Source organism: Hyperolius riggenbachi, chromosome 5, assembly GCF_040937935.1.
Source record: "Hyperolius riggenbachi isolate aHypRig1 chromosome 5, aHypRig1.pri, whole genome shotgun sequence".
Classification (NCBI taxonomy): domain Eukaryota; kingdom Metazoa; phylum Chordata; class Amphibia; order Anura; family Hyperoliidae; genus Hyperolius; species Hyperolius riggenbachi.
This window is the reverse complement of record NC_090650.1, coordinates 354,067,959-354,080,391: the sequence shown is the minus strand read 5'-3', so window position 1 is coordinate 354,080,391 and position 12,433 is coordinate 354,067,959. Positions and strand designations below refer to the sequence as shown.

Here is a 12,433-nt window from a genome sequence, read left to right as displayed (position 1 = left end):
CTGGCGAATAAATGGATTCTGGTTATGTTTGGGTATAATAGGGGAGGTGGGGGAAGGTGCATTTAACAGTAATTTACTGTACTGTAATACTCCTCTTGATATCAACTTGCTGCTGCTTGCTGCCCTTCTACACAGAGCTCTCCAGCTGCCGGCAGATAATATTTTGGATGGTTTGCTCCCAGTGAATTTGTGCTGCAATCTGTTCTCCCCTGAGCTATTATAGTGGGTGAAGATAGAAGACCAAGTGCAGCAGCATCAGCAGCAGTTTTGCCCTTTCTTCCTCCACTGAACCACTTCCTCTGCAGTACAGTGAAGACAGTGCAAGAGGAATGTAAATCTGTAAAGGGATAGTGCATGAGTGCTCTGTGTGTGAGTGGGCGCAGTATCGGTAGAGCGTGAGTAGGTGTGTGCCTGTGGGGTGTTTGTTCATGTGCAGTGTTTGCAGTGTGTGTGTGTGTGCGTGCGTGCGTGCGTGCGTGCGTGCGTGTGTGTGTGTGTGTGTGTGTGTGTGTGTGTGCTGTGCAAATTGTGTGGGTGGCTAGGATTATGCAGTTTATGTGTATTACACAAAATATTTGTGGGCCTGCAATGCACACTATGTAGTTTACTCTAAATTGCTTTGGCCCAAAATGTGCAAACATATACAAATAAAAAATACCTTTTTTTTCAGAGTAAAATGAGTCATAAATTACTTTTCTCCTATGTTGCTGCCACTTACAGTACAATAGGTACTGTTACCTCCTCACAGTAGGTAGTGCAGGTGGCTGGATAGTGTAATGGTTAAGGGCTCTGCCTCTAACACAGGAGACCCAGGTTCGAATCTTGGCTCTGCCTGTTCAGGAAGCCAGCACCTATTCTGTAGTAGTCCTTGGGCAAGTCTCCTTAATACTGCTACTGCCTATAGAGTGCATCCTAGTGGCTGCAGCTCTGGTGCTTTGAGTCTGCCAGGAGAAAAGCATGATATAAATGTTTTGTGTTTGTTAGTACAAATCTGACAGAAGCGACAGGCTTTGGACTAGTCCATCTCTTCATGAGGGATTTATTTATTTCAAAAGCACTTAGTGAATGGCAGTTGCTCTGTCCAACTGCCCAAAAACTGTGTAGCGAGCAGGGAAGCTGTGCAGCATCATTGTTTAAATCCTTTTTAGGTAATAGCTGTATAAAGAATAAAAGCCTTGCTAAGAATTCCCTATAAAGAGATGGACTAGTCCAAAACCTGTCGCTTCTGTCAGATTTCTACTACCTACTGTAAGTGACAGCAACATAGGAGAAAAGTAATTTATGGCTCATTTTACTCTGGAAAAAAACGTACTTCTTATTTGTCTATGTTTGCACATATTTTAAATTTTAAAATTTTTTGCCATAGTGCCCCTTTAAATAGACAAGCTGTTTATGTTTAACCACTTTACCGTGCAGATATCTCCGTCCCTTTTTCCACCCTGTCAACACCAGAGACGGAGATATCCGCACGTCCCGCTGCTGTCCGCGCTCCCGCTCGCTCGTCTGCGCGCCCCAGCTCTTGTGCACGCCCCCGCTCTTGTGCACGCCGCCGCCCGCTTGGCCGGAGATCAATAAATGGGAAAAACCATTCCCGTTCATTGATCTAAGCCCCCACAATGATCCGCTGCTTCTATGAGAAGCAGCCTCATAACACTTCCTGCAAGCGTCCTTCCGACGCTTGCAGGTCGCATAAACAAAAAGTTACTGTGGCCATCTTGTGGCCAAATAGCAAAACTACACGCTAAAGCATTTTTCATATACAAATACATTAGTTTTACACACAAAAAATAACGCATTACCTCCTACACTCCCCCATATTTTTTTTTTGTAATTAAAAAAAAAAAATACATACTGTAAATAGTTACCTTAGGGACTGAACTGTTTAAATATTTATGTCAAGAGGGTGTAACACTGTTACTTTATAAACTATGGGCTTGTAATTAGCGATGGACGCAAAACTGGAAAAAATGCACCTTTATTTCCAAATAAAATATTGGCGCCATACATTGTGATAGGGACATAATTTAACCGGTTTTATAACCGGGACAAATGGACAAATACATTTCATGGGTTTTAATTACAGTAGCATGCATTATTTAAAAACTATAATGGACGAAAACTGAAAAATAATGCATTTTTTTCCCATATTTTTTCCTATTTTCCCATTAAAACACATTTAGAATAAAATAATTCTTGGCATAATGTCCCACCTAAAGAAAGCCTAATTGGTGGCGAAAAAACAAAATATAGTTCATTTCATTGGGATAAGTAATGATAAAGTTATAGACGAATGAATGGAAGGAGGGCTGAAAGGTGAAAATTGCTCTGGTGCTCAAGGGGTAAAACCCCCCAGTTGTGAAGTGGTTAAGATATGTAAATCTGGCATGCATGGAAATCTTTTAGCTTAGCTCTTTAGTGTATCTTGAAGCATAAACAATATTGTTTAATTAGCAATCTTCCAAACAAAAACAAAAAGAGAGAGAGAGAAAAATTGAATAAAAATACTTACTTTTGCTACAAGGTCTTACATTGATAATATCAAAGTTTCTTGGAATTTCAACTCTGACATTTGACCTTAAAAGTAAATACAAAATATAAAATTGCATCTACTACAATAAAGATGAACATTATCATAAGCCAAGCCTCCGGAGCTCTAAAAATACTGACACTCTATGATTGAGACATACAGTATATCAGGGGCAAACCCAGGATTTTCAAGGGGGCATTCCTGAAAGATCTCCCTCAGCTGCACACAATACAGTATAATAATATGGTAGGACATCGTGCTGGGTAGTGGGTACACATAATGCAATTTCCCGTTCAACTGACAGGATCTGATGATTATTTCCTAAATGTCTGATCAGCTCCCGATTGACAACGGGATCGATCAGAAGCAGTTTGGATACAGATAATATTGAGGACAGCCGACATCAGTAATCAAGGGGAAAGTGAAGCATTCACCCAGCAGGAGCACAGGGCTGTGCTCATACCTGACTCTCTTAAGGTCCCCAGAGCTGCTCCATGCTCTGTACACACACTGTTGCTCCATGCTCTGTACACAGGCCGCTGTTCCATTCAAAGTAAACTGTAGCAAGGAATCAAAAGGGGGAAGTGCTGTGAGCTGCAGTATACCTCCAGATATTCTAGAGTCTTAACATGTGCCTGTCCCCAGACACTGCACTGGCCCTGGTCTGAGGGGGGATTCTGGGCAGCTGTAATCGCCCCTACATTTGTATATACTGTATATATATATATATATATATATATATATATATATATATATATATATATATATTGCATCTTATAGTCCAAATGCATGGAGTTCCTGACTTGTGAACACCTGCCAATATGAACCTCCAACCGGCAGCTATGTCGGGGACTCCCTGTACTGTGCCCATGCAGAGAAGGACACGGAAACAAACGGAGGACACGGGGATAAAAAGCGGCATAGAGGAGGACACAAGGAAAACAGAGACGGACACATGGGACACAGGAGGACACAAAGGGGACAGAGGAGGACACAGGGAAACACAAGAGGTCAAGGGGCATGAAGTACAAAACGCATGAAGTACAAAATCCACAAGATGACCTTCGCCATGGATGCACCAGGTTTAGTATATATTTTTCCCCTGGTTTTTTTACCATAGACCGTAATAGGAATTACGGCTATAGCAGCATTATATAATTTCACACTATCCACGTGGACCTAGAGGGGGAACCACTCACCTATCAACCACATCCTGGAATCACATGGTGGTTTAGGGGTCCCGGGCTGTGGCAGATTCCGGGGCCCCTCACTCTCGTGTGAACCAGTGTATGTGGTTTCAAATTTCTTTTATGCAGCTTCCAGGATGCAGTCGATAGGTGAGTGGCTAGGGAGGGGAACAAGTGGGTGGATACCTGCACGCGGTGTCCCTGCTGAGTGACATAATCTACCATTACATCCGACCCAAGCCCCCAACCTGAATGCTGCTAAATGTATACAATTTATGTAATTCCTGCTAGATTTGATACGGCAGACAAAGGGTGTATACCATTGCACCTGATTGGCCGACAGGCGTCTGCTGATCAGATGTAAGGTAGAAATGTGCTAGCTGGGAGTGTGCATTCGCTTTTTGTGTATTGCAATCAGGGTTGCTCTCCAAATTCGCGAATTCGAATACTACCCGTGATCACGGGTAGATTTTCATGCTTGCCGAATTCAACTAGCTATCCTGCTCCCGAATTTGAAGTCGAATTTTCCCGAATAGTGCTCTCAAATTCGGGTTTTAACCCGCGATCACGAATTCGGCTTCGGTATCCAGGTGATGACGTCATTGGGCCAATCAGAAGGCCCCTAGCCGAGGCACTAGCAACCAATCAGAGCAGGGGAGCCTGGCCCTCCCCTCCTCTATATAAGGTGGCGGCAATGTTTCGGAGCCCGTCCTTGCTGTGTGACTGAGCAGTACTAAGAGCATCTCCAGTGCTGCTACGTGTCTGAGCAAGTGCTTTTCACCAGTTAAACCTAGCGATTTGCATCCTAACCACATTCTAAACACATTTATTATATTGCTATATAGATAGCTAGTGATTTGAGTGTTATAGTTCAGTCAGCTAGTGTAGTGCATACTGTATACTGTGCTAGGCTAGTGTTAGGTCTGTGTGCAGGCTAGGCCTGCTAGCCTAGGTAGCCTTAGCCTACCACTATCTTAGGTAGGTTAGGGATTATAGTTAGTTAGTACTATTTTACTTAATCTCTGCTGTTAGTCTGTGAGTTTATTAGCTTCAGTACTGTGTTCGTTTCTGTACAGGCCAGCATCTGTTGCGATCTGTGACTGCCAGTCACATCTCTGCCTGACCTTATTGATTGCGTCCGTGTGTGACAGACTTTGATTGCCACTGTGGGTCACACGCGTTAGTTATCGACTACTAGTCTACTACACTACTACTACTAGGGATTATAGTTAGTTGTTATTTACCTACGTACTACTTGACTTAATTTCTACTGTTGTTAGTCGTTGAGTTTATTAGCTTCAGTACTGTGTTAGTTACTGTACAGGCCAGCATCTGTTGTGATCTGTGACTGCCTGTCATCTCTGCCTGACCCTATTGATTGCGTCCGTGTGTGACAGACTTTAATTGTCACTTTCGGTCACACGAGTTAGTTATCGACTACTAGTTGTAACAGCTGCGGCTGCGGGCACGCAGGGTTTCTCCGCAGCCTCCTCGGATCCGTGTTTAGAAGGTTTTTCCGTTCCGTCGGCGTCTAGCACGCTGAGGACGGAATTGTCATTAACACATACGGTTGCTCTATCGCGCGGCCGCGCGCATAGACAGGACCTTTATGCTGGGAGGAGGCGCATCAGCTGACCCGCTGGTCGGCTGACGTCACAGGGGACTCACGCCGCTCAGGATTGGCTGATTACTGTGGACCCGGCTGTGAGGTCTCCTGTGCTTCTTAAGCCTTCAGACTTCACTCGCAACTCGTCTGGATACGTGTTAGCGCTCAGACCTTAGACTAGTATCCTGTGTGCTTTGATCTGGGAGGAAACCAGGGATTTCACACAAGACTAGGACTATTGTTATTGTATTATTATTGATATTCTGTGTATGACTCTGGCTTATCTCTGACTCTGCTATTGCTTTACGTTTCTGTACCTCTGCCCATCTGATCTAGTTACAGAACCTCTGCCTGAATACCTACTACTCTTTTGCTTACTGAATCTCTACTGTATCTGTCTTTCAGTTGCCGAACCTAGCCAGTCTGACCTCTCTACTCACCAGTGGGCCCTCGCCACTGGTGAGGTGCTTTTCTAATAGGACCCACCAGCTCCTCTGGTGAGGTTCTGCTAAACTAATCAGTTACTGTGTTCTAATAGTACCCACCAGCTCCTCTGGTGAGGTTCTGCCAAACTAAACAGTTACTGTGTTCTTTAAGTGCCCACCAGCTCCTCTGGTGAGGCCTATTATTACTGTCCTGTTACTGTTGCACCAAGCACTACATACTCTGTTCTCTGCCAGCTATACTTGTATTATTGGTGATACTGCAGATCACCACATAATCAGGTATAGCGTCTGTATTATTGGTGATTCTGCAGATCACACATAATCAGACGTCTGTGTTGCTACACCAATCGTTTCACTAGTCTACTACACTACTACTACTAGGGATTATAGTTAGTTGTTATTTACCTACTTAGGGCTTGATTCACAAAGCGATGCTAACTGTTGGCACGCCTGTGAAAACCCCCTTAGCACGTCTAAACAAGCTTATCGTGCGCAAAACTTTATGCTCATAAAACTTTATGCGCGTACTGCACAGAGCGCAGGGCGCTCCGCGCGAAGTGCCCATTAAAGCCTATGGGACTTAGCGCGCGTAAACCTTTGCGCGCGCAAAGTTAGCGCGCAATCTGATTGTGAAATCCGGTGCTAACCTACTTAGCACCCTGGTTAGCGCGTCTAAAGACTTTAGACGTGCTAAGTAGGTTAGCACCGCTTTGTGAATCAAGCCCTTACTGTTTTACTTAATTTCTACTGTTGTTAGTCGTTGAGTTTATTAGCTTCAGTACTGTGCTATTTACTTTACAGAGGGCAGCATCTGTTGTGATCTGTGACTGCCTGTCATCTCTGCCTGACCCTAGTATTTAAAAAAAAAAACCTTTCTTTTTTTTTTGGTCACTCACCCACCAACCCAAACTCTTTATTAAAGTTTACACCCTTTCCCGCCCTTTCTACATATATATTTTTTTGTTTTTCTTACTGTAGTTGTATAATTGTACGATGACTGGCAGAGGTAGAGGCACCAGCTGGAGAGGCAGCGCAATTTGCCAAAGGCACTGCTGGCAGGTCTGTGACTGGTCCACCGCCAGCCACTGACCGAACAGTTGTGGAGGAGGGAGCAGAGGCGCAGAAGCAGCGGGTTGCGCCCATCTTTGCCTTGGGTCGTCGTCACCGGCCCATTGTGGAGAGTCAGGCACAGGCTGTGGTGGAAATGATGGCAGAGCAGCAAGCCACCGTTTCCAGCCAGACCTCCAGCGCCAGTGACACCAGTGCCACCACCAGCACTCCGGTCCGCAGCAGCAGCCGCCCTCCACCACCGTTTGAGATCACGTCAACCCCAGCGGCCAGCCTGTCCTCACTGAGCGCGCTTTTGACACCCGGGGACGCGAGCGAGTTGATGGATGTGGTTGCCCAGTTCGAGGTGGAGATGTTGGGGGAATGCAAGGAAGAGGAGGAGGAGTTTGAGCTGGAGGAGGTTGTTGTTGGCGGCACACAACAGGTGGAATTTCAGGAGGAGATGAAGGGGCCTGATGCAGGGGATGTTGAGGCAGAGGAGTTAGTTGAGGGCTCAGAGGAGATGTTTGGGGATGATGATGACGATGAGGTGGGGATCATCATTATGTGCCACCACCAGCACAGTTGGGAGAAGGCAGCACGTCATCGGAGGCGGAGGCATCTCCGGCACAGAGGGGCAGCAGCAGCAAGGCGGCCAGCACAGGGCGTGGAAGGCAGGATCCACAGCCTGCTGCTTCAGCCGCTATCACCACCACCCGCACCAATGCTCCTCCCAAAAAAAAAAAAAAACCTCCAAACCCAAAAAAGGGCAAGTTAAAATCCCCAGTCTGGCGGTACTTCACTGTGTGCAAAGACGACAAGACCAGTGCCGTTTGCCACAGTTGCGTTGCCCGCCTGAGCAGAGGTCGCGATCTCAACAAGTTGGGTACCTTATGCCTGCAGACCCACTTGGAGACAAAACCTTTTGAGGACTACAGTGACTTTATGAAGGTGAAGGACAGTGGCGCAGGCAGTGGTCAGAGCCAGATAGACACTGCACAGACTTCAGCAGCAGCAGCATCCCACCCTCCTGCTCATCCAGCATCAGCAGCAGGAGTGCATAAAGTCACTGCTCCCCCGTGGGCAGTCAGTCCTCATTGGCCTCATCTGCTCCCTCCACAGTGGCCACCTCATCCTCCTGTTTAGGCAAACGCCGCCAGACCCTGCTCAGCAAGTCCTTTCCCGGTGTGACCAAGGTTCTGCCTCTCACCAACAGGCGCATCCAGGTGCTGAACGTGTTGCTTGCCCAGGCCATGTGCTCCCAGCTCCTGCCATACTCCTTTGTGCAGGAAGGGAGTGACATGCGAATGCTCCTGCAGTTTGGGATCCCGGAGTGGCAAATCCCCAGCCACCACTACTTCTCCCGCACGGCGATCCCAGCACTGCACTGGTTTGCTATGGTGAACGTGGGCCGCTCGCTTGATCACGCCATGAGGGAGTGGATCCACATCACCATGGACTCCTGGAGCAGCCATTTTGGGACAGACCGCTACCTGTCCTTCACGGCTCACTGGGTCAGCCTGGTGGAATGCGCCAGCGAGGAAGCAGCAGGTCCATCCTCAGGCACATCAGCAGCAGCAACGGCACCAGTTGTCCACTATGTGGTGCCACCACGCGGGGTCAGGGGAGAAGCAGCAGCTCTCGCCGCCAAGCGACCCCGCATCAACAGCAGCGTGAAGGCCCGCCACTGCCAAGCGCTGCTGGAGATGAGAAGCCTGGGGAAAAACAGTCTGACAGCAGCAAACGTGCTCCGCTACCTGAGGGAGCAGGAGACGACATGGCTGACCCCCAGAGGCCTGAGAGTCGGATTGGTGGTGTCCGACAATTCAGCAAAACCTGCTGGCTGCCATCAACAGGGGACACTTGACCCACGTCCCCTGCTTGGCCCATGTCCTGAACCTGGTGGTGCAGAAGTTCCTGCCCACCTACCAGGGGATGGAGGATCTGTTGGAAGCGGCTTGGAAATTTTTTTGCAGTTTCCATCGCTCAGCTGCTGCCGCAACAAGCCTGGCCGACATTCAACAGCGCGAGGGCCTGCCACGACACTGCCTTGTCATTGATGTGGCAACTCGCTGGGGGGCAGATGCAGCAGGTCTGCTTGGTGTTGGCTCCCTTCCTGCAGGGAACCAACCTGGTGAGCGAGGAACGGGCATCCCTCTGCCAGTGGGTGCCCTTTGTTTGTCTGCTGGACAGGGCACTGTGTGATTTGATGGATGTGGGAGAGGAGGCCCTGAACCAGCTGGAACAGCAGCCGCCTGCGCAGTCCACTTCTGCGCAGAAATTTGAGTTGTTAGAGGAGGATGAGGAGGAGTTGGAGTTGCTGGATGTTGCTGTTGAGGGGGAAAAGCGGAGTGCAGCAGCAGTGGTGAGAGGGTGGAGAGAGGAGGAAGAGGCTCAGGGGCCAGAGGAGGAGGAGGACAGCGAACTTGAGGCCACTGACCCTGATGTCTCTGCTGGACGGACGGAAGAAGATGCAAGCGAGGGAGGACGCCTGCATCAGCATGATCCTGGGCCCACGGCTGAGGGGGAAGGTGGCTCAGTTAATGCCTGCTGGAGACCATGAGCAGCTAACAAGGGAGTTGCAGGAGATCCTTGTTCGGCGATTGGTGGAAGCCTTCCCCCAGCCTTCCACCCCCTCTGTCTCTGTCCAGCCAGCAAAGTAGCCGGTGCCTGCAGCCTGCAGCATCAGCAGCAGCAGCAGGCACCCAGGAGACTTGTGGGCCTTGACAAAGGCACTCTACCTGACGGTAGAGCAGCCGAGAGAGGAGGTGCGTGCAGCAGCATCCTCCTCTCAAAGTCACAGGCAGCGCCTGACCCAGATGGTGGACGACTACATGGGGTCCTTCAGTGGGCTTGACACCGGAGACGAGGAGCCTGTGGACCCCTTGGAGTACTGGGTCGAGTGCTTGCAGATATGGAGTGAGCTGGCGCAGTATGCCCTGGAAGTCCTGTCTTGACCTCCTTCCAGCGTGCTGTCAGAGAGGTGCTTAAGTGCGGCCGGTGGCGTGGTCACGGAGAAGCACTCTCGTCTGTCCACAGAGTCCGTGGACAGACTCACATTCCTGAAGATCAACCAGGCCTGGATTGAAGGCACGTTCCAGGCACCTGTTGTTGGCGACAGGATGACATGAAGTGCTTAGGAATTATTTTTTAACAACATCAACCTTCAGTCCCCTGCAAATTTGTCCTGGTTTTTATTTAGGTGCTGTGGTACCACCGCTAGGAACCATTGCCCCTTACACTGCCTGCTGCCACACGTCACTCCTCCTCCTTCTCCTGCTGCTGCTGTATTTTACCTCCTGCTGTCTGTGTTCCCACCGCTAGGGTCCACAGACTTATGCGCTGCTGTCATGCGCCATAGCTATTACGCCACTACAATAGCTACATTTAAAATATATATATATATTCTGAGGTGTCTGGGTTGAAAACTGTGCTGTCCCAGTTGTGTATTGGACACAATGTGGGCTTCATGACTGCTGTCCTGAACCTTCTGCTGTATGGTGTTTATTACAGCCATGCTACCAACGCTAGTGACCATGGCCCGTTACACTGCCTGCTGCCACACGTCACTCCTCCTCCTGCTGCTGTATTTAACATCCTGCTGTCTATGTTCCCACCGCCAGGGTCCACAGAATTAAGCGCTGCTGTCATGCGGCATAGCTATTACATCACTACAATAGCTACATTTAAAAAAAATATTCTGAGGTGTCTGGTTTGAAAACTGTGCTGTCCCAGTTGTGTATTGGACACAATGTGGCCTTTATGACTGCTGTCCGGAACCTCCTGCTGTATGGTGTTTATTACAGCCGTGGTACCAACGCTAGGGACCATGGCCCGTTACACTGCCTGCTGCCACACGTCACTCCTCCTCCTCCTCCTGCTGCTGCTGTATTTAACCTCCTGCTGTCTGTGTTCCCACCGCTAGGGTCCACAGACTTATGCGCTGCTGTCATGCGCCATAGCTATTACGCCACTAGAATAGCTACATTTAAAAAAAAAATTATTCTGAGGTGTCTGGGTTGAAAACTGTGCTGTCCCAGTTGTGTATTGGACACAATGTGGGCTTCACGACTGCTGTCCGGAACCTCCTGCTCTATGGTGATTATTATTACATCCGCGGTACCAACGCTAGGTACCATGGCCCATTACATTGCCTACTGCCACACATCACTCCTCCTCCTGCTGCCACATTTCACCTCCTGCAGTCTGTGTTCCCACCGCCAGGGTCTGCAGAATTATTACGCTACAAATTTAGCTATGCTGTTGAAGAACAAATTTTACAACAGTTCAGTTCTGTAAGGGAAAAAAAACATTAAGTTGGGTACAAGAGGAAGAATATGAACACAAAAAAAAAAAGATGGAGAAGAAGGAGAAGGAGAAGAAGAAGAAGTAGAAGAACCAGGTGAAGAAGAACCAGATGATGATGAAGAAGAAGAACCAGATGATGAAAAAGAACAAGAACCAGATGATGAAGAAGAAGAAGAAGAAGAAGAACCAGGAGAAGAAGATGAAAAACCAAGTGAGGATGACCCAGAAGAAGAAGAAGAAGAACCAGGTGCAAGTGAAGAAAAAGATGATGAAGATGATGAGAAAGAAGATGGAGAAGAATAAACAAGAAATGCAGAAAAAAAGTTTTCCATCATTTTTTTTTATTACACCTATTTAATAGTGATTTCCCCTTAAAAAAAAAATTAGCTTTAAGGCCATCCGAATTCGTGATCACGAATTCGGGGTAATACCCGAATTCTATTATTGATCACGGACCGAATTCAAATTCAAATCGAATTCTACTGGTCGTGATCACGGCCGAACCCGAATTTGACCCGGACCCGAATTTGAATGTACTCGAATCGAATTTCGGTACATTTGAGCATCACTGTTTGCAATCTAAATGAATGTTCACTGGCAAACATGAGACAGGCCTTTGCATGTACCTTCCTGAGCTGAGGGTCTTTCTGAGTGCTGCAATATTTCAATCCATTATGGCATAGTGTGTTCTCAATGATTGTGGTCCCAACTACCTACAGATCATTAACAAGCCCCCCCCCCCCCACCCATGTAGTTGTGGGATGCTCCCTTACCGTGCTTACTATCATCCACACCCCTTGAGGCAAGACCTTGACTGGCGCTCCAGAACAAATGAGATGGTAATTTTATATTTCTTCCATTTATGAATAGTTGCACTAACAATTGTCACCTTCTAATCAAGCTTCTTGCTAATTGTCTTGAAGCCCATTCCAGCATTGTGCTGGTCTACAATACTGTCCTGGATGTCCTTTAACAGTTCTTTGTTATTGCCCATGGAGACGTTGTAATGGAAGGAGCTGATTGTGTGGACAGGTGTGCTTTATGCAAATGAGTTAAAATCAGGAGTATCTATAATTGATTGATTGCAGTATGTGCACCACATGGGCACATAACCAATCTGTGGGAGCAGTGGCGTAGCAATAGGAGTTGCAGAGGTAGTGACCGCATCGGGGCCCTTGGGCCAGAGGGGCCCCATGGGGCCCTTCCTCAACCAAAGTATTAGCTGTTTATTGGTCCTGCTGGTGATAATCACTTCTATCGATGGTTTGAATAGTAGTAATCATTATCAAACTGTTTCCCATCCCATTCTTCA

General features: G+C 47.8%; 1 protein-coding gene across 1 annotated transcript in view; it reads right to left on the bottom strand.

The window, feature by feature from the left end:
* Positions 1 to 12,433, bottom strand: part of LOC137519427 (NXPE family member 2-like) — a 44,060-nt gene that overhangs the window by 27,948 nt on the left and 3,679 nt on the right. The window contains exon 2 of the mRNA XM_068238379.1: positions 2,510 to 2,574. Within this exon, the coding sequence (XP_068094480.1) occupies positions 2,510 to 2,574 (65 nt within the window). The remainder of the gene's footprint in view (positions 1 to 2,509; positions 2,575 to 12,433) is intronic.